Raw genomic sequence first — 18,107 nt, 5'->3', positions numbered from 1 at the left:
TAGTATAGTTTACATCACTACTGCTGCTTAAGAAGGGTGGGGGGTGGGGTTAGTCTTTTAGCTGGTGTACCATGTAAATAACAAACATTCACATAGCTTTATTAATTGAATATACAGCGTAACTTCAGTCACAAGCAAAATATGTAAAAGTTAAGGATGTTGCTATTGGTTTAGCTGTTGGCAAAGTCCCTTTGTGGCGAGTTTCCACCGCTGCAGCCACTGGCAGAAGGTGAGACCCTCACGCTGCATCTCCGGTATGACAAACTGAGCAGGCTGCTCCCACCTGTGCATACACACACACACAAACAATTCACCCCCCATCAGTCTCCATCTACAGGCATAGGAATGGAAGAAGGCATCCAGAAACTGGGAGAGAACTGCATCCAACTTTTTCAGTAAGTGTAAAGGGATGTTAGGAAGGAAAAAGGACTTGGATTCCCTTCCAAAAAAATTGTGCTGTCTATTGAGCTCTGACTCAAGTTTGCTAGTATGTGGATCCTGAGGAATAACAGATTGAGTAGCAAGTTAACACAAACAATACAACCAATTCTGTTTCTACCTTTTCAAGGTTATGGGCCAGAATGCACTAAAATAGTGCAGTTCTACTGTTTCTAGAAGAAAAATGCCTGCTCACCAGTGTGTAATGGCAGTGTTGACCCGACTACCGTAGGTCAGACCTTTGGAACATTTGTGTGTAAGTTCATGCACACGGGGCAGCAGAGACTGCAACACATCTGCATCCTCCACCTTCATGCGCTCCAGGAGGGCTGCCTCACACACAAAACAGACATGTGGCTACTGGTACCATTTCAAAACAAACCAGATCCCACTTCACAATGTAGGCAAGCAGCACGGCGGGCTCCGTACCCTGCTGGCTGGGCGCAGGGAGCTGAGCTGTGCGTCTTTGCACAGCGTCCAGTGAGGTGGAGCACCAGTGTAGGAGGCAGCGAAGAACCCGCAGCTCCAGCTTCCGAGATGCCGTGTGGGAGCACAGCTCCTCTGGAGCCTGAGGGAACACCAGAGAGAATGCTGGGCTTTATTTGTGTGAAACTATTAGAACAAATCAAAACCGGGGGGGGGGGAATAAATAAATCAACAGGGCAACTGTGACCAACATTTCACCCTCAGAAATGCCAGAGCCAGCGCACCAGCCTGCAGGTGTGTGTGTGTGTGTGTGTGTGTGTGTGTGGCTTACCAGGTACATGGGTGCGGAGAGGCTCTGTGAAATCCCACGGAAAGCGGGAGAGTTGGCACGGTAGAGTGAGAGCTCCTGTACTGGTACTCTCTCCCTACACACCAGCAGAAAGATCAGAAGGGGTTCATACAGAAGAACAAGGCATTGGACACAGTACAATGATACTTAATTACAACACAAACACGCAGCTCAGGTAGCAAACAAGCAGCCTACATTACTCTTGAGTGTGCTGTTTTACAGTCTGTAGGGCACCTCTGCATTAAAGCCTTCCACTACCTCATCGAAACAGTGTGACATATCTTCATAATCTGTGTGTTTGGTATGTTCACTTGCTCAGTGATGTTTACCTGGCCACAACCCTGCAGTCCAGGGTGGCGAGGTTCACTGAACTGAACAGCTTAGCCTCCTGGGAAATGGAGTTGCGAAGTCCATTAGCAGCCCTGATCACACCGTCAAACTGAGGACTAAGCTTCTCCTGCACAAACCACCTTAACTAAGACAAAAAGAGAAAATAAATTACAGCAACAAAGAAATTAAAGTCTGTGTTTGTCAAATATTTCAGGATTAGAGGTTGATCTACAATGCCATTGTAAAACAATTACAGCAAAAGAAAAAACAGCAGTAGAGAGAATGCATGTAGGCCTGGATACCTCAGAGTGAGCACATGCAAGTTCAGCCTTTACGGAGGAGTTCCCTTTGATCAGACTCCGTATCTGCTCCTGTCTAACATCCTGTAAAGGGGACGGACGGACACACGACAGCGCTCACTGCAACATGTAACACGCGATATCACACCACGGCACCACCAGCAGGCTGAAGGTATCCAGCCCTGTGCCTGGAGCTCTCAGTCTGCAAGGTTCAGTGCCAACTCTCATCTAACAACCTTCACTTCCATATTTAAGCATGATACAACACAATTTCAGTATAAGGCAACAATTTCAGTCATGATATCTGTACAAAGTCAAACATTTTACATTTCTAACCCACAATTAATTCAGGTTGGCAGTAAACGTTCGATAAGTTCATAAGATAAATTGTCATCTTCCATATTTGACCACAAAACAATGTTGCAAATAAATAAAGTGTTAAAGGTTTCATCACACAAATAAAACGTACCATATCCATCAAGTCACTTCAGCTGAAATCTGTTTATTGAAAGTGAAGACTAGTTGGGGTTCTGTCTTTCTCACCCTAAAAACCTTACTCAGTAGGGGCGTGACTTACCACGAGCACCCTGTAGTCCATGACGCTCTGCCACTGGGCACGGAGTTTTCGGAGGGCCTCCTGTCTCTCCCGGTTGCGCACCTGGAGGTGGATGCACTGCTCCCTCACGCTGTCACGCACGGCCGTCTGCCACACGACCCGCCCCTCCAACTCGGTCCTGACTCAGGGGATTGGGGGGGGTTGTTCACAACCCCTTACCTGGCATTGCACACAACTATCGAGCCATTTTAAATCTAGACTGCTGTATATGGACACTACTGTTTCAAAAATGCACACAGGTGCATAAGTCTAAAGAATTACATTTTTTACATTCTGCTCCAACATCAGTGCTGATGGGACATATATAAAGAAATACAAGTAAACGTGTAATTAGGTACAAATCACAAACACATCCATCAAACCAAATGCAGTCAAAGGGTGAAAGTACGTCGTGATCAAATAACTCATTCAGCCAAAAGGCCTCAGTGTGGATTATAAAGACAAAACAAGCATAGGCCAGAAGAATTTTATTTGCAGAATGCCGGTCAGCACCTCCTGACCTTCGTCCATAACTCACAGGAGCAGCGGTTCAAGGTGAAGGTCTGCTTCCTTGGGTGAGCAGAGGGCACTGACCTGGTGCTGGGGTCAGCGGGGTCATCCTGCATCCTAAGTTTCAGCTGCGCCTGCTTCATCAGAGCACTGACCTCAGTCTGCAGCAGCTGAGCTCTGCTCCGCACTGCCACCAACTGCAGGTAACGTGCCTCCACATCCTCCCAAGCAGACTGCACACACATGTGCATGGAAAAACAGGTCAAAACACTCACACCCACTGCTGAAAAACAAGCCAAACATACTAAAGCATCTCAAATGAAAATATTATTGATGATAGCGATGACATCATTCCTGCTCACCTGCATCAGACTGCTGACTGGCGGTAAATCACCCTCCTCTTCCACAGACATGTCGAGTAAGTGGTCACTCTCACAGCGAAACCTAGAGGGGTTGGAAATAAACACCAAATAACTCTGTCCAGGCAGGAATACAACACAAATGGAGCACAACCACAGACCGCAGAGAACATTTATAAAAGAAAAGGTTTTAGTTGTATTACTATGACACGTGGACTTGTGATGTTTAATGCATTAGTGCTGTTTACCCAAGAGCAGACAGGTCATCCTCTACATTCAGAGATGCAGTCTTCTCCTCCAGCGCCCTCTGCTGCCTGGAGGCCAGAGCCTGCAGGGCTAACAGCACTTGATTTGGAGGGTGAAAATTCAGCACATCCTGAAGAGGGCAAAAGGTGACTGTTTACTTATACACACGCAGGCGCACACACACAGGCGCGCACACACAGGCGCGCACACACAGGCGCGCACACACAGGCGCGCACACACAGGCGCGCACACACACAACCAACCTCAACCGCACTGATCCAGTGTCGATAGGCTGCATTCCTCTGTTCAAGAGAAAACCTGAAATACAAAAGAAAGAACTATTCCGTCAGAGACACTAAACACAGAAAAACTGTACAAAGCCTGTGCTGCTTGGGTTTGGCAGGGCGGTCCTTACTCAGCAGAAGGAATGATCTTCAGCGCATTCTCTTGCAGAGATTGGAAGAAGAGAACTCTCTCATTACACAGCTCGCGAACATCCCGCTGTGGGAGAAGGGGTGGAACCCCAAACCCACATCATTTACATTTATGACATTTAGCTGATGCTTTTATCCAAAGCCACTTAAGATGTACCCAGTCATAACTGTAAGTAATTGAGGGTTAAGGGTCTTGCTCAGGGGCCCGACAGTGGCAACTACATCAGAATTAAGGCAATATACAACACAACATCCCCTCCCCCCAAAAAGTGTGCAGCTCCATACATGCACTGACCAACAACAGATGTACAAGTGCCATGACACAATTTTGTTCAACATGAAGAAGAAAAAAAAAAACAAAGGAAAAATAAACCCGAGGTGGAAGTGACACCACACCAACTGAACTCGTGACAGTGGCAGAAGATATTTAAAGGAATAGCTCAGTCACAATACTAGCACTAATAAACTATCATGCAAATGAATTATGCAAATTATGTTTGGTTGAGCTATTCCTTTAGGGAGTAGTAGTGATGGTTTGGAAGCAAAAGCTGGTGTAGAGGTATAGAACGAAGCTCACTAGGACCAGTGGCTCTGCGGCTGTGCCAGCGCCTCCATGGTCAGACAGGCCAAACACCAGCTGCTCCTTCGATCTCCTGCACAGAAGGGAACTCATCGTTGACCTGGGTCTTTTAGTACAGGCACACAAACCATTTTTACAGACCACGCATCATCAAGAATCAGCCAAGCCACGTTGTGCAGCAAACCCCCACATCAGTGCTTCAAATATGTGGAAATCAGGACCTGGGAATACAACAGAACCCTGAATTTGGGCTGAATCCTGTTCAAAGTGAACTCTTCTCATATTTTCCATGTTAGACAAAGCAATATTTGAGATCAGTTATTTAATGATAAAAAAAACAAACAAAAAAAAAACACACAAATACTGAGAAAGCGTGAGCTCGGCGGGACCTGGACAGCTGCTCTGTATCCCGCCGCTGGTTGTGGATCTGGCGCGTGTCCTCTGTGAGGGAGTCTCGCTCCTGGACACAGCGCTGCCTGAAGGCGTTGATCATCAGCTCCCGCAGCCTGCTGTCCTCATACTGCTCCCAGTGGCCAGCTGCACTCTGCTCTACTTGCACGCACACGAGACAGACAGACAGACGAGAGTTACATCATTGTCCAAAACACTGCGTTGGAAAGACTACATCTAGCATACGAGGGAAGAGAGAGCAACACCAGAAGGAAAGTGAGGGAGCTGCAGACAGACGAAGCGGAGAGGATTGATGGAAAAACAAAACGCTCACCTTCATTAGCGAGCTGCTCCTCCACTGTGCAGATCTTCTGGTCTAGTTGACTCAGCTCAGTCTGCAGCTCCTCCACCTCTGCCAGCAGCTCCAGACGCCGAACGTCCTTATTCTCACTGTCCACCTGCTTCAGCTGAACACAACACAAGCTGGCCTGTGATTCGCATAGAGAAAGAACAGCAGTATTTCTTGGGACTGTTACCAAAAAGACAATTGTCCCTTACCTCCTTGGCCTGTAAAATATTGTACCTTGGGAACTAAATGTCAAAGAAAAACTATCAGACTCCGAGAATGCCTTCATAAAAACATCTTGGCAGCAAAGAAAAATGAACACAGAACTGTGTACAATCAGTCGTCGAAAACCAGACGATGGCGATCATCACATCGCCACCAGTTCATTTAAGGTGAGAACAAACAAGGATACCATTGGAGATTACCCCGCATGACTCGCACATTCCTGTAGACAAAAAAGAAATGAAAGCATTTAGAAAGTTGAAAGGTTTCTTTTCTGAGCGGAGTTCAGTGTTGACTGGAGAGATAGTGAGCGGTTAGACGGGCCACGTACCGTTCACGGTAAACATGCTGTGTGATATATTTCCAGATTGAAGCTCCGGAACCAACACATAATCTGAATAAAAGCAATAAGAGCACATGTGAAGCTCTTCCATGAAAGCATGAGACGACTAAAAAGACAAGACGACGACTAGCTCTCCGCTGGACGGACTCACGTCTTCATGTAGCTGTCCTGTGGTAACTTCTGAGGCGCGAGTTCCAGCTCCTCAGTCGCCCATCGTTTTAGCTCCTGAAGCAGACTACCCATGTCCTCCCCAACGAACACTAACCAGATTAGAAAATCTTTACACAGGTCCGTGCTCGACAGAAAGACGAAACCCTGCTATAGTCCGCTAGCTAACGCTCTCGGTTGTCCAAATATCCCGCTGTTTTTAAGAAAACGTTAGCAAACGCGCGTAAAGCCCGAATACTACACACGCTGAGGTAAATTAATATACAGCTACACGGTTGAAACGTTACTCGGTGTAATATACGGGCTGTTTACAGCTACACTGTTAAAACGTTACTCGTTATAATTATACGGTCCGCCGTTTGAAACGTTACTAGTTCAAAGAGCGCTCGCTTCCCGCTGCGGTATATTTCCGCTTGCGTAAACGTATTGACGGATCCAAGACGTTCACGCGACCAGCGACGTCACCGGGCGGAGTTGCGCAATCTCGGGTGTGTCTAGCAGCTGTTTGGAAACAACGAACCAGGGAATGAAAACGCCTGACACATAGTGCGCCAGTGTCATTAAAGTGTTCCTTTATCAGGCATAAATACATAGTGTTGAGCCACACATCTCATTAGTATTAAACAGTATTTCCCACCAGCACGCATTTTCTTACAAACACACACATGCACACACACAGATCCTACACAATACACCAGTATTAAATAACCCTCCTTCATTATGTCACTAACTTCAATTTAACACGAACTGCAAAGCACAGATGTATTTTCCACAGTTTCAAGCAAGCATCTCACTCAGACTAAACTGACAAACACTGCGCAGGGATGACAGGATATGTAAAACTTTGACAAACCAGTAGCTTCAATTAATTTGAACCACCATTACACCAGTCACCAGACTGGATCTCTCGTCCCTCTGTCAAACTTGGTTACAGCAAGATCAGAATTCTCAATTGTATGCGATTGGAACAGATGAACATAGAAGCTGCTGTAACCATGGCAGCAGAAGATAGGCATCGCCGTGGTTACTTCTGTTCACGCCTCCAGATGATGACCATGCCTGTAGTGTCAGACGACGCCAGCAGACTCTCATCACAGTTGAAGCTAACGTCCAGGACAGGGCCACCATGACCGTGCAGTTTGTTCACAATGGCCTTAGTGTTGCGCTCTACGTCGAAGAAGTAAACACATGCGTCTTCGCTGCCAGTCACTGCGTATGAGAGAAAATCACAAACATGAAACACAGGTGGTGACATCCTGAAGCAAGTTGAGCTCATTAAGACTTCACTGAAAAGCAAGACCATCAGTGGGACAATTCTGACTGCAAAAAAAAAAGCTTGAAGTTCTGAGTCTATTAACTTAATCTGAAACTCAGTACGGTCCAAAAGAAAGGTTGGACTTTCCAGGACATCATGAGATATTCATGAAGTATCTCCACATTACCAGCTGACCACAAGTACACTACAGAGGTAAGTGTAACCAAAAACCCAATGAAAAACAACTATAGATTTTTGATAAATGAACAACAAAACATCATTGTTTAGCAAACAGGGCCCAGTCTCCAAAAACTCCCACAGAAAAAATGTAACCATGTGGTAAGAGCCAGCATCAGTTCTGAAAGAGCAGAGGTGTGTGTGCGCGCGTCCATGTATGCATGCGTGCGTGTGTGCGCTGGCCTTACCAACGCAGGCCCCCTGCCTGAAGGACATGAGGGGGCAGAAGATGCTGTGAAGAGGCTGGGTGCCATGCTGGATGGGGAAAGTCCTTTTCAGCTGCAGGGTGCCTTCATTGTCCACGACCCTGGAGAGCCAGTGCCACAGTCACTGACCACCACCACCCCCCACACGACCTCCCACGCACACGCCACCCTTACAAGCTTCCAGCTTTGCCATTTACAGACTATATGGTAACAATGTTGACTGTGTTGTTATTAATTGAGGATCAGGTGCTTAAAGTGCGTTTGGACATTTATCTGTAAGCTGAACTGAAGGGGGTGTGGCTGCATTCAGAGTTTGACCTGTAAAGCAGCAGTTTGTGGATGCAGGCATTGACGAGCAGAGACGGGTCCCGAGCCTCCCGGCTGATCCAGGAGCGGGCAGAGATGCTGGAGATGGAGCCTCCATCACTCACCACCAACCTCTTGGCTTTCGTCAGCTTCCCTGTGGAGCAAAGCTGACCTCAGCTCTGCTTCTTCAAATGCAGACACCATCAAAGCAGCACGTGGGCTCGCACGAGCCGCGCTACCTGTGGCCATGTCAAACAGGAAGGAGAAGATGCTCCCTCTGTCGTCCCCCGCCCACAGGATCCGCCCCGGGGCGTCGAAGGACAGCGACGACACCCGGCCCGTCAGCTTACTGGAGCCTCCTTTCACCCGCTTCCCCGTGGAGATGTTCACCACCTGCAGCAGGTGTTTGCTGTTGCCAACCTGCACAGACAACGGGGGGAGAGTTACACGGGACAGACTAAGCGAGTCTAGGGAGACGCCCCCTGCCAGCACTCACCACGGTGAGGTTGTTGTTCATTGGCTGAAAGGTGCAGCACAGCAGCTCGCTGCCTTCTGGGTCGACCACTTCACGGATGCAGCGGCCGTCCTCCGTGTTCCAGATGCGCAGCGTGCCGTCCTGCGACGTGGACACGATGATGTCGTTGCTAAGCGACCAGGCAAAATCAGTCACACGCCCTGCGTGCCCTTTCAGCGTTACTTTTACAGTGGGTGGGGGCGGGGATAGTGTCATGATCGACAGGGTCCCGTCCAATGAGCAGCAAGCAAGCAGATGCTTGTCGTCGTTGGCAAACTGCAGGCGAGGAACTGAGGAAACAATAGCAACAGGAGGCAAAACATGAAGAGGCAAAGATCTTTATAATCATATATATAACTGAGCTAATGGAGCAAAAACAGAGAGAGAGAGAGAGAGAAGAAAATACAGTGCCTGGACTTCAGTCTAGATGACAGAACGACAAATCGAGACACGTCTCACCAGCTGAGTCGACGTGTTGGTCAAAGATGTGATACATGCCGGCAAAGGCGTAGTTCTCACTCAGGGTGGTGTCTCCTGCCATGGCCCGGCTTGCTTCTGCCACAGAGGTGGGGACCAGGCCGCCTGGGGGCCTGCCAACCCGAACAAACCATACATAATGTGATCCCAGCATTTACAAACATTACTCCATCATGTTACTCTTCAGTCACATTAAAAGACATAAACCAACTGATTTTATGCATTTTACTCATCAGAGAAAATTATGACAATGGTGTAGACCCAGAACTGTAGCAGCATACACGGAAACAGGTACCGCCAAACTGGTGGACAAAGAGCTGTTATAAACACGCCTACTGTTAGTAAACACGCCTATTGCTATTAAACACACGCCCACAGTTATTAAACACACCTACTGCTACTAAAAACACACCTACTACTATCACACCTACTAATAGCCTATGTAGTCCATAAAACTATATATATCTGAAGACTTTAAAGACAACAGTAACAGAACTGTATCTTATTTAGCAATGCATTTAGAATAATTATATTATTACACAACTATATTATTACAGCAGTACAGCAATAAAGCTTGACATCAATTCTAACAACCACAAGAATACACAAGCATAGGCAATACAGACCTGCATCTAATAATATTAAATTATGATGGGCCCTTTTCAGTTAGTCATAGAGAATATGGAAGTTGTTCAGTGACAGCAGAGGGGCAGATGGGCATCGGGCATACCTCTCCTCATACACCGCCCTGTTCATCTGGGCCTGCAGCTGGTAGGAACCACGACTCACTGACCGACGGTGACCTCGCGTGCCCTGAGTCCTGGAGTCCTCCTCAAAGTCCTGGTAAAGACACCGAGGGGGGGATGGGGGGATAGAAAGTAGGAAGGGATGGAAAGGGGGAGAAATGAAGGGAGAGAAGAGGCACAAAAGGTAAAGAATAGGTATGAAAAAGATGAGAGAAAGATGGGAAAACAGAGAGGCATGGGAAAGAAATGAGAAAGAAGACGACAAAAAGAGACAAAAACAAATGGAAAAAGAAAGAATTTCGACTTTTAACTAAAAAAAAATCTTAGAATCTGATTACTAACAGCCTCTAAAATTGTCAAACTGCAAAACCGCACACAGATTGCACCCCACTTGCAATTTTTTAGAGCTCAGTATAATTACACTGGACAAGATAATAACCACAACCTGTGTGTGGTAGGACACCCTCAGTTTCAATCAGTGTGGGTTATTGAGGGGGTTGATTCAACAATTCCACTCCAAATTCACTGCCTGAACACCAAGTTCCCAACCATCTATCTCAGCTCTCCTAAACCAAACCTCTGTGAATACAGCGCACGCCACTCACGAACCACGTATACGTTTACATTTAAAGCGTTTGACCAGCACCCTTATTCAGAGTGACCGACAGAATGCTCTCAGCATTTGGCATGCCTGGTGGGGCTCTGGGTCTCGGTCTGTCTGACGCAGGGGCACCTAACCTCCATGCGGTCCAGTGTGGTGCGGGAGCTCCGCACACTGCTGGCTCTGAAGCTGCTCTGCTCTGACAGCGGGCCGTAGCGCAAAGCCAGCAGCTGGGCTCGCAGCCGCAGGTACTGCCGGCGCAGGCCCGGCTCAAAGCCGCACTTGGCGTTGTCACGGAGGAGCTGGCTGCGCCGGCGGATGTACTGTGTGCGGAACTGGGGGAACGTAGGCGTGCGATAAGCATTGTACCTGTAAGCACGGGAGATGGACGACGCAGACGAACGGAGACGGAGAAAGAGAGGGGGAGAGAGAGAGAGAGAGAGAGCGAGAGAGAGAGGGAGAGAAGCGTAAGACTGTGGACTACTAGCACTCCGACTAAACCTATACATGTTTCAAACAGTAAAAACAAATATCAAGAAAAAGAGCAATAAATACATAAAACAGTTGTAAACACGAAAGTAAAACAATCCATAAATGATACAGTTGCACTGATGTGCAAACCTAAAAGATAAAAACTGCAGTGCTACAGTGAGTGCGAGACACAGGGTTTTGCATAGCGATATGCAACGGGTTTCTGAGCTGATGACTAAATGAAATAATGTAAGCTAGCCACATACCATAAGCCCTCAGCCACTACTCGCTCGGGTTACGGTTTAGAGTTAGGGTTAGGGTTAATTAGGAGTTAGGGTTAGGGTTTAGAGCTCAGGCCTCACCTTGCGTCCACTGCCAGCACCTGCTGCCAGACTGGGTTAGGGTTAATTAGGAGTTAGGGTTAGGGTTTAGAGCTCAGGCCTCACCTTGCGTCCACTGCCAGCACCTGCTGCCAGACTGGGTTAGGGTTAATTAGGAGTTAGGGTTAGGGTTTAGAGCTCGGGGTTAGGGTTTAGAGCTAGGGCCTCACCTTGCGTCCACTGCCAGCACCTGCTGCCAGACTGGGTTAGGGTTAATTAGGAGTTAGGGTTAGGGTTTAGAGCTCAGGCCTCACCTTGCGTCCACTGCCAGCACCTGCTGCCAGACTGGGTTAGGGTTAATTAGGAGTTAGGGTTAGGGTTTAGAGCTCGGGGTTAGGGTTTAGAGCTCAGGCCTCACCTTGCGTCCACTGCCAGCACCTGCTGCCAGACTGGGTTAGGGTTAATTAGGAGTTAGGGTTAGGGTTTAGAGCTCGGGGTTAGGGTTTAGAGCTCAGGCCTCACCTTGCGTCCACTGCCAGCACCTGCTGCCAGACTGGGTTAGGGTTAATTAGGAGTTAGGGTTAGGGTTTAGAGCTCGGGGTTAGGGTTTAGAGCTAGGGCCTCACCTTGCGTCCACTGCCAGCACCTGCTGCCAGACTGGGTTAGGGTTAATTAGGAGTTAGGGTTAGGGTTTAGAGCTCGGGGTTAGGGTTTAGAGCTCAGGCCTCACCTTGCGTCCACTGCCAGCACCTGCTGCCAGACTGGGTTAGGGTTAATTAGGAGTTAGGGTTAGGGTTTAGAGCTCGGGGTTAGGGTTTAGAGCTAGGGCCTCACCTTGCGTCCACTGCCAGCACCTGCTGCCAGACTGGGTTAGGGTTAATTAGGAGTTAGGGTTAGGGTTTAGAGCTCGGGGTTAGGGTTTAGAGCTCAGGCCTCACCTTGCGTCCACTGCCAGCACCTGCTGCCAGACTGCAGCCATTCCACAAGCGACGAGAGGAGCCGGGAGCACGAGCGCAGGGTTCACGCCAGATCCCTTCGCGAAAGTAAATGAAAACATGGTCAAACGAAGAAATATTACATTCCCACAATATTTGCCCGAAATGGAAAAATAACCTGAATGTTAGCTCGCTAGCTAGCTAGGATAGCTATCCTAGTTCGCTATCTACGAATAAATAAAGATTATGTTCCTACACTTTGCATGTTCGGCGAGAGATGAATGTCAGCGCAGCAGTCTGTCTGCAAACACTTGACTCAAAAGAAGGCAAAGTGACGTAAATTAAGGATCAGAAACCCGAACAGCCCTTTACAAAACCACAATGCCAAAGATGGCTTGGTGCAAAACAGTTAGCTTTTCGCTACGGAAATCAATGAGCTAGCTAGCAGCCAGTTAGCTAGCGGAGAAGCTGCTAACCTTGATTAACAGCATCTGCGAAGCCTATCAAATGTCAGTCACCTAAACTGACAACATTATAGACTGTAACTTTATATTTGCTTCTTTCTATGTAATTAAATAGGCATTATTTGCTATTTTGCACAGGACACTTACCTCCAAGTCCTCACCGGGGCATTTTGGCTTGATGGACAGACAGTCATGTGACTGCCACTCCCCAAGTCTGCATAACGTGCCCTTCCCCGAGGCTGAGTAACACCCAGATCAATACCCAGAGCAATACCCAAATACCCAGAGTAACACCCAGATCAATACCCAGAGCAATACCCAAATACCCAGAGTAACACCCAGATCAATACCCAGAGTAACACCCAGGACCACTCTGTGCACAGGAGCACATTAATGATAGAACAGGGCCTCCTGCAAACTGTTACTCCTAAAGTGGAAACATATCATTCATTGAATCATCTTTGTATACTGTAGCATTAATATTATTCTTCACTGAACAGAAGGTGATTTTATATAGATTCTGTCAGTTTTTGTTGCCTGTCACTTTGGGCCTGAGTTCTTGCTACTCCGACACATTACACTTCGGTTTCACAATAATAGCACCTAAGGCAGAAATTTCCCAAACTGGTGAATGTGACATCCTATGACAGTGCCATATTTAAAATCCCAGAGCTCTTCAGTTTGACCTTGTTGGGAATGAGCGTGGCTGAAACAACTGAACCCAATAGGAGGGATGTGTACTAAGGTTGTCACTTTAACAACCCTAAAGCACCCCAGGATGGGGGATATGACACCATTTTACACCACAGTAAAGCCAGAACCCCTCTAGGTACATAACAGAGATGACCAATTTGACCTAGAAATCTGTTATACAGTATAAATTCATATTTTCCTCAACAAACACGGCTTCCCTTTCCAGTGTTTAAGCCTTGGCATCATGGACAGAATTAAACTTTCCTACTCTTTAAAAGGAAAGTTTGTGCTGACCATGGAAAACAGAAGTCATTTATCTTTTTGGTATTGTCACATTGTTCCAAATGTCCTAATTGACTAGCATTCAGAGCACAGACTTTATCCAGCGTAGGTGATGTATGAGACAATCTGTTAAACCAGTGAAACACAAGTGTTCACTCAGTGACGTGCTAAAACAATACTGATCGATGGAAGGCATCTACTAGTTCACGCCAGAAGGACAGCAAGGTGTCCATCTAGGCGTTCTGCCAGACAGACAGGGAGCTGACAAACATGATATGGCCCACAGACAGATATGTAGTACTAAGAAACATTATCGCATGAATGAGTCTTAAAATCTATTAGTGAACCAATATTGATACGCTGAGCATAACAGGCAGATTATTCTGTAGATATGTGGCCCGTGGAAGAGAACAGTGAGGTAACCATGAAGCTATATATGTTTGAACCTGATGATGACTCAAAGACACCCCCAGCAGTAAAAGAATGCTTTCGTCAATTAAAAAAAATAATATTTTCTCTGACCTGAGACGGAGTGAATAAGGCAACTTGAAATAATAAAATACTGCAACAATAAACCAAGGTTACATAAGGTCACTGTGCAACAGTCTATAAATAAAATCAAAATTTTTAATATCAATACTTCACCAACCATTGAACCAGTATGCGGTATCAGATATAGATATATAGATATAGATATATCATATTACACAACCTTTGAAATCTGATCACTTTCATGTCGGTCTGGACAGCGAATGCCACACGGGCGGCATGTCCATTGTAATCATAACATCAAAAGGACTGATCTGTCCAAAAGGCGTTTGGCTCGCTGTGGTTTTTCCTGAGCTCAGCGAGAGCCACACCAGCACCGCTAACGGGGCTCTTTGCTTTCTCCCGGTTCATTTTCTCCCGGTTCACCATCACAGAGACACAAATGAGTGGAGCCGTCTAAACCTGTAGCTCATTCTCCAAAAGAAAGGCTTTGCAGCAACCAGCATGCCTGGGTCTCAAGGTACGCTGAGAGGGTTGAGAGGGGGAGAAACACACGTTAGGACATGAGGAAAGTAATGTTTATATGGAGTGTTTGTTTTTTGTTGGTGGTGTTTGCTTGGTTTTGTTTTCTTTTATTTTGTTAGGAAAAGCAATACCTAGCAACTTTTCCATGTATGTGTGTCAACCATGATGCCAAGCAAAAAACTGAGCATTGCATGATGGTTTTAGGAGTCACATCCTTTTCAATGCTTTACAGGTAACAACTCAAACAAGAAAACCACCCCTAAGGTAAATACAGACTTCTCCAAAATACTACAACACGAAACATTCTCAGTAAAATCCTCACTGTTAAGAGAGTTCCATTTTACACTGATGTGTCATTTCAGAGCACCTGAAATTTCAGGTAATTTCTGTAGGAGGGAATTTAACAGTAGTGATCCCTCTGGACATACTGCAAGGTCTAAAATATGTGAAATGTGATGTGCTCCCACACACATATGCCAAAATATACAAAGAAAATGCAGTCTCCACAAAACTGGGTCAGATTTTAAAATAGATGGAGCTGCTCCTTTTATGCTGTTGTGCTAAACACCATTTGGATCCTCTTGCCATGTATCAAACTCAGAAACCTAAGGAACAAGCGAAGAAAGAGGATCAGAAAAGAGACGACACCAAGAAGCAAGGAGGTAAGCCCTGACCCCACAGCTGGGACAGGCTGTAAACAGGAAATGGACTGTGGTCACTCAATCCAAAAACCCAAATCATAAATCAAATGTCTTTCAAAAATTAATAATACTGAAAACTAACACAATCTAGACAGTAAGATTACAAAACAATGTGGGAGCGTGTAGGTCTGATATATTGTTCAGTGTTGTCACGTTCAGTCCCTTCTGTGTTTTCCATGTCTTGTGCTTTGTTCTGTTCCATAGTTTCATTTTGTCCTCACATTGATTGCTTACACCTGTCCCTTGTTTCTAGTTTTGTGAATTTCATGTATATAAACCCGATTGTGTGTGTTGGTCGTGGCTGTTCATTGTTTGTTTGTTTTGCTATTTCATGGTTTGAATTAATGTTTGAATGTTTGAGGGTTGTTTCTTTGTGCTCCGTGTCTTTGTGCTTCCTAGCCTTCGTGTTTCCTAGTCCTGAGTGTCCCCTAGCCTTAGTTCCTAGCCTGCTTCCCTTATTACCCTTCGTGTGTTTTTGTTTTGTAATGTTTCCCAGTACTGTGTTGGCTCTGTGACCCTGGAATGCCTTAATGACCCTGATTTTGGATTTGCCTCCTATCAAATTTCGCTCCTCTCAGCACGTGTCCGCCTCCTTACCAATCAACATTACAAGTGTATACTACTAGTATATAAAAAAATTAAATCTAGTGAAATCTAATTAATCTCCATATACATATTTTTACATTTTGTGTTATGAGTAGGCTACATTTGTAATGAAAGATTAGTTGAAGATGGTGTGCAAACTAACCATGAAGTATTTTGGAGGGGATACTACAGGCTAATGAAATTTCTTAGAGGGGATACTACAGGCTAATGAAGCATGATAGTGGGGATACAACAGGTTAATGAAGCGTCTTAGAGGCTAATGAAGCATTTTGGAGGGGATACTCCAGGCTAATGAAGTGTCTTGGAGGCTAATTAAGCATTTTCTGTCCTGGCTCCAAGATGGTGGAATGAACTCCCACTTGCTGTTCAGACAGCGGAGTCCCTTGCAGTCTTCAAACACAGACTGAAGACCCATCTATTTGCAGAATATTTAAAGGACAACTGACACTGCTCCCATATTGACTGACTAATTTAGTACTTATTATAGGGTATTGTTTGTGTTGTGGAACAAACTCTAGCACTTATTGTTTATAGCACTTATCATTGTTTAAGATAGACCTTGTGTATTTTGCTCTTCTAGGTATCAGCATTCATCCCTGTATTCTACATTATTCTAGTTCATTGGTATGTTTGATTCTAACCTACTGTACTGTACTTGAATATATTCTATGAATAAATGACAAAGCACTTTTGTAAGTTGCTCTGGATAATACTGCAGGTTAATGAAGCATCTTAGAGGGGATACTACAGACTAATGAAGCATTTTGGAGGGAATACTACAGGCTAATGAAATTTCTTAGAGGGGATACTACAGGCTTATGAAGTGGCTTAGAGGGGATATTACAGGATCATGAAGCATTTTCTAGGGGATACTACAGGCTAGTGATGCGTCTTCAGACTAATGAAGTGTATTAGATGGGATACTAAAGGCTAATGAAGCGTCTTAGAGGGGATACTACAGGCTAAAGAAGTGTTGTAGAGGGGATACTACAGGCTAATGAAGCATTTTGTAGAGGATACTACAGGTTAATGAAGTGTCTTTGACGGGATACTACAGGCTAATGAAGTGTCTTAGAGCGGATACTACAGGCTAATGAAGCATTTTGGAGGGGATACTACAGGCTAATTAAATTTCTTATAGGGGAAACTACAGGCTAATAAAGCATGTTAGAGGGGATACTACAGGCTAATGAAGTGTCTTAGAGGGGATACTACAGGTTAATGAAGTGTTAATGCATGTGTTGGCTGGAGCCACTGGAAGCCTCCTGCCAAAGCAAGTGTAAAGGCCCAAGGAGTAGGAGCAACTTAAGGGAATCACCCTGTTCTGTTCAGCCAATCAAACATATCCAGATTACCATAAAGGGGCAGAGAGTGGCCCCTGGTGAACCCTTCCAATGAAGTGTCCTGACACTCCTGTTGACTGCACAGGCCTAAGACACTACCACCTTTCAGCTCCAGCAGTGTGATCATAAATCACTTTACTGTATATCTGACACATTTTAATAAACCTGTACAGTTATTGTACAGTGATAACACAACAAACATTTGTCTCCTCAGTCAATCATTTACTGACTTAACAAAGCTTACATTCCAAACCTTTTCCAGTGTGCTTTTTATTTATAGCACAATTATTACACTTGACCAAAGGTCAGTCCACCATTGGCCATAACGGAGAAGCACACAAGGGCTGATGTTTGAGCCTAACCCAAACCCTAACCTTAACCCCTAACCCTAACCGTAACCGTAACCCTAACCGTAACCGTAACCCTAACCCTAACCTTAACCCCTAACCCTAACCGTAACCGTAACCCTAACCCTAACCCTCACTCACAGTTTATGCAGGTGTTGAGAAGGGCACAGGAAGCAATGTAGAGGTGAAAAATGTGTGCGCACATCTCACACACACAGTGACATATGCGCAATGTATATACAACACACCATCTGTAAGATACAGTTCATCCTGTTCAGTGATTAATGGAAGACTAATGCCAAGCCTTTAATTACCCAGTGGACTATCACACTGTTTTGTCTATTATTGCTTATTTCTGCTGTTTTGTGAGGGTTTATTGTAGCTGTCCCACCTTGGGACATGTTAATTAAGATGAGGCAAGACAGTTGTGTTGTTCATTTACTGAAGTGTGCTTAGCTAACAGGATCGACTGGTTAATGTGAGGTCATATTTAGAAGTCTATGACATCTATATGAGAGGGTGTTTAACAGTTTTTTAAGAGAAGCCAGTCAGCT

At 45.6% G+C, this 18,107-nt stretch overlaps 2 protein-coding genes across 6 annotated transcripts; both read right to left on the bottom strand.

The window, feature by feature from the left end:
- Positions 1-83: 83 nt before the first annotated feature.
- Positions 84-6,461, bottom strand: haus5 (HAUS augmin-like complex, subunit 5). Of its 2 annotated transcripts, none has more exons than XM_027006484.3 (19): positions 6,019-6,461; positions 5,856-5,918; positions 5,715-5,747; positions 5,515-5,539; positions 5,291-5,423; positions 4,956-5,115; positions 4,564-4,639; positions 3,968-4,053; positions 3,816-3,870; positions 3,555-3,682; positions 3,310-3,391; positions 3,032-3,180; positions 2,420-2,576; positions 1,846-1,926; positions 1,543-1,688; positions 1,196-1,289; positions 868-1,006; positions 635-767; positions 84-283 (listed from the first exon to the last, which is right to left on the bottom strand). In XM_027006484.3, the coding sequence occupies exons 1-19, from the start codon at positions 6,108-6,110 to the stop codon at positions 163-165; spliced, it is 1,953 nt and encodes a 650-aa protein (XP_026862285.2). In that variant the 5' UTR covers positions 6,111-6,461; the 3' UTR covers positions 84-162. The 2 variants fall into 2 exon arrangements, with proteins under 2 accessions (XP_026862285.2, XP_026862286.2); XM_027006485.3 differs by having other exon boundaries at positions 5,515-5,547; positions 6,019-6,046.
- A 124-nt stretch (positions 6,462-6,585) lies between these two features.
- wdr13 (WD repeat domain 13) lies at positions 6,586-12,849 on the bottom strand. 4 transcript variants are annotated; one of them, XM_027006486.3, is made up of 11 exons: positions 12,715-12,849; positions 12,360-12,413; positions 12,107-12,201; positions 10,515-10,746; positions 9,761-9,870; positions 9,013-9,143; positions 8,536-8,843; positions 8,279-8,459; positions 8,052-8,193; positions 7,716-7,834; positions 6,586-7,244 (listed from the first exon to the last, which is right to left on the bottom strand). In XM_027006486.3, the coding sequence occupies exons 2-11, from the start codon at positions 12,366-12,368 to the stop codon at positions 7,060-7,062; spliced, it is 1,512 nt and encodes a 503-aa protein (XP_026862287.2). In that variant the 5' UTR covers positions 12,369-12,413; positions 12,715-12,849; the 3' UTR covers positions 6,586-7,059. The 4 variants fall into 4 exon arrangements, with proteins under 4 accessions (XP_026862287.2, XP_026862288.2, XP_026862289.1 ...); XM_027006487.3 differs by having other exon boundaries at positions 12,360-12,418; positions 12,715-12,768; XM_027006488.3 differs by lacking the exon at positions 12,360-12,413 and having other exon boundaries at positions 12,715-12,820.
- Between the last annotated feature and the right edge of the window lie 5,258 nt (positions 12,850-18,107).

Source organism: Electrophorus electricus, chromosome 25 (genome assembly GCF_041902795.1).
Source record: "Electrophorus electricus isolate QZ-2024a chromosome 25, ASM4190279v1, whole genome shotgun sequence".
In the NCBI taxonomy this organism is placed as follows: domain Eukaryota; kingdom Metazoa; phylum Chordata; class Actinopteri; order Gymnotiformes; family Gymnotidae; genus Electrophorus; species Electrophorus electricus.
Note: the sequence above shows the minus strand (reverse complement) of the source record. Positions and strands in the feature narration are given on the sequence as shown.

Excerpts from the sequence above, each read along its gene's own strand:
- wdr13 (XM_027006486.3), bottom strand. Across the intron at positions 10,747-12,106 it reads GTGCTGGCAGTGGACGCAAG|GTACAATGCTTATCGCACGC; the intron begins GTGAGGCCTGAG and ends CCGTGCTTACAG. Across the intron at positions 7,245-7,715 it reads CAGGCAGGGGGCCTGCGTTG|TGACTGGCAGCGAAGACGCA; the intron begins GTAAGGCCAGCG and ends TCTCATACGCAG.
- haus5 (XM_027006484.3), bottom strand. The coding sequence starts at position 6,110 with ATGGGTAGTCTGCTTCAGGAGCTAAAACGATGGGCGACTGAGGAGCTG. Across the intron at positions 3,181-3,309 it reads CAGTCAGCAGTCTGATGCAG|TCTGCTTGGGAGGATGTGGA; the intron begins GTGAGCAGGAAT and ends ATGTGTGTGCAG. Across the intron at positions 284-634 it reads AACACTGCCATTACACACTG|GTGGGAGCAGCCTGCTCAGT; the intron begins GTGAGCAGGCAT and ends GTGTATGCACAG.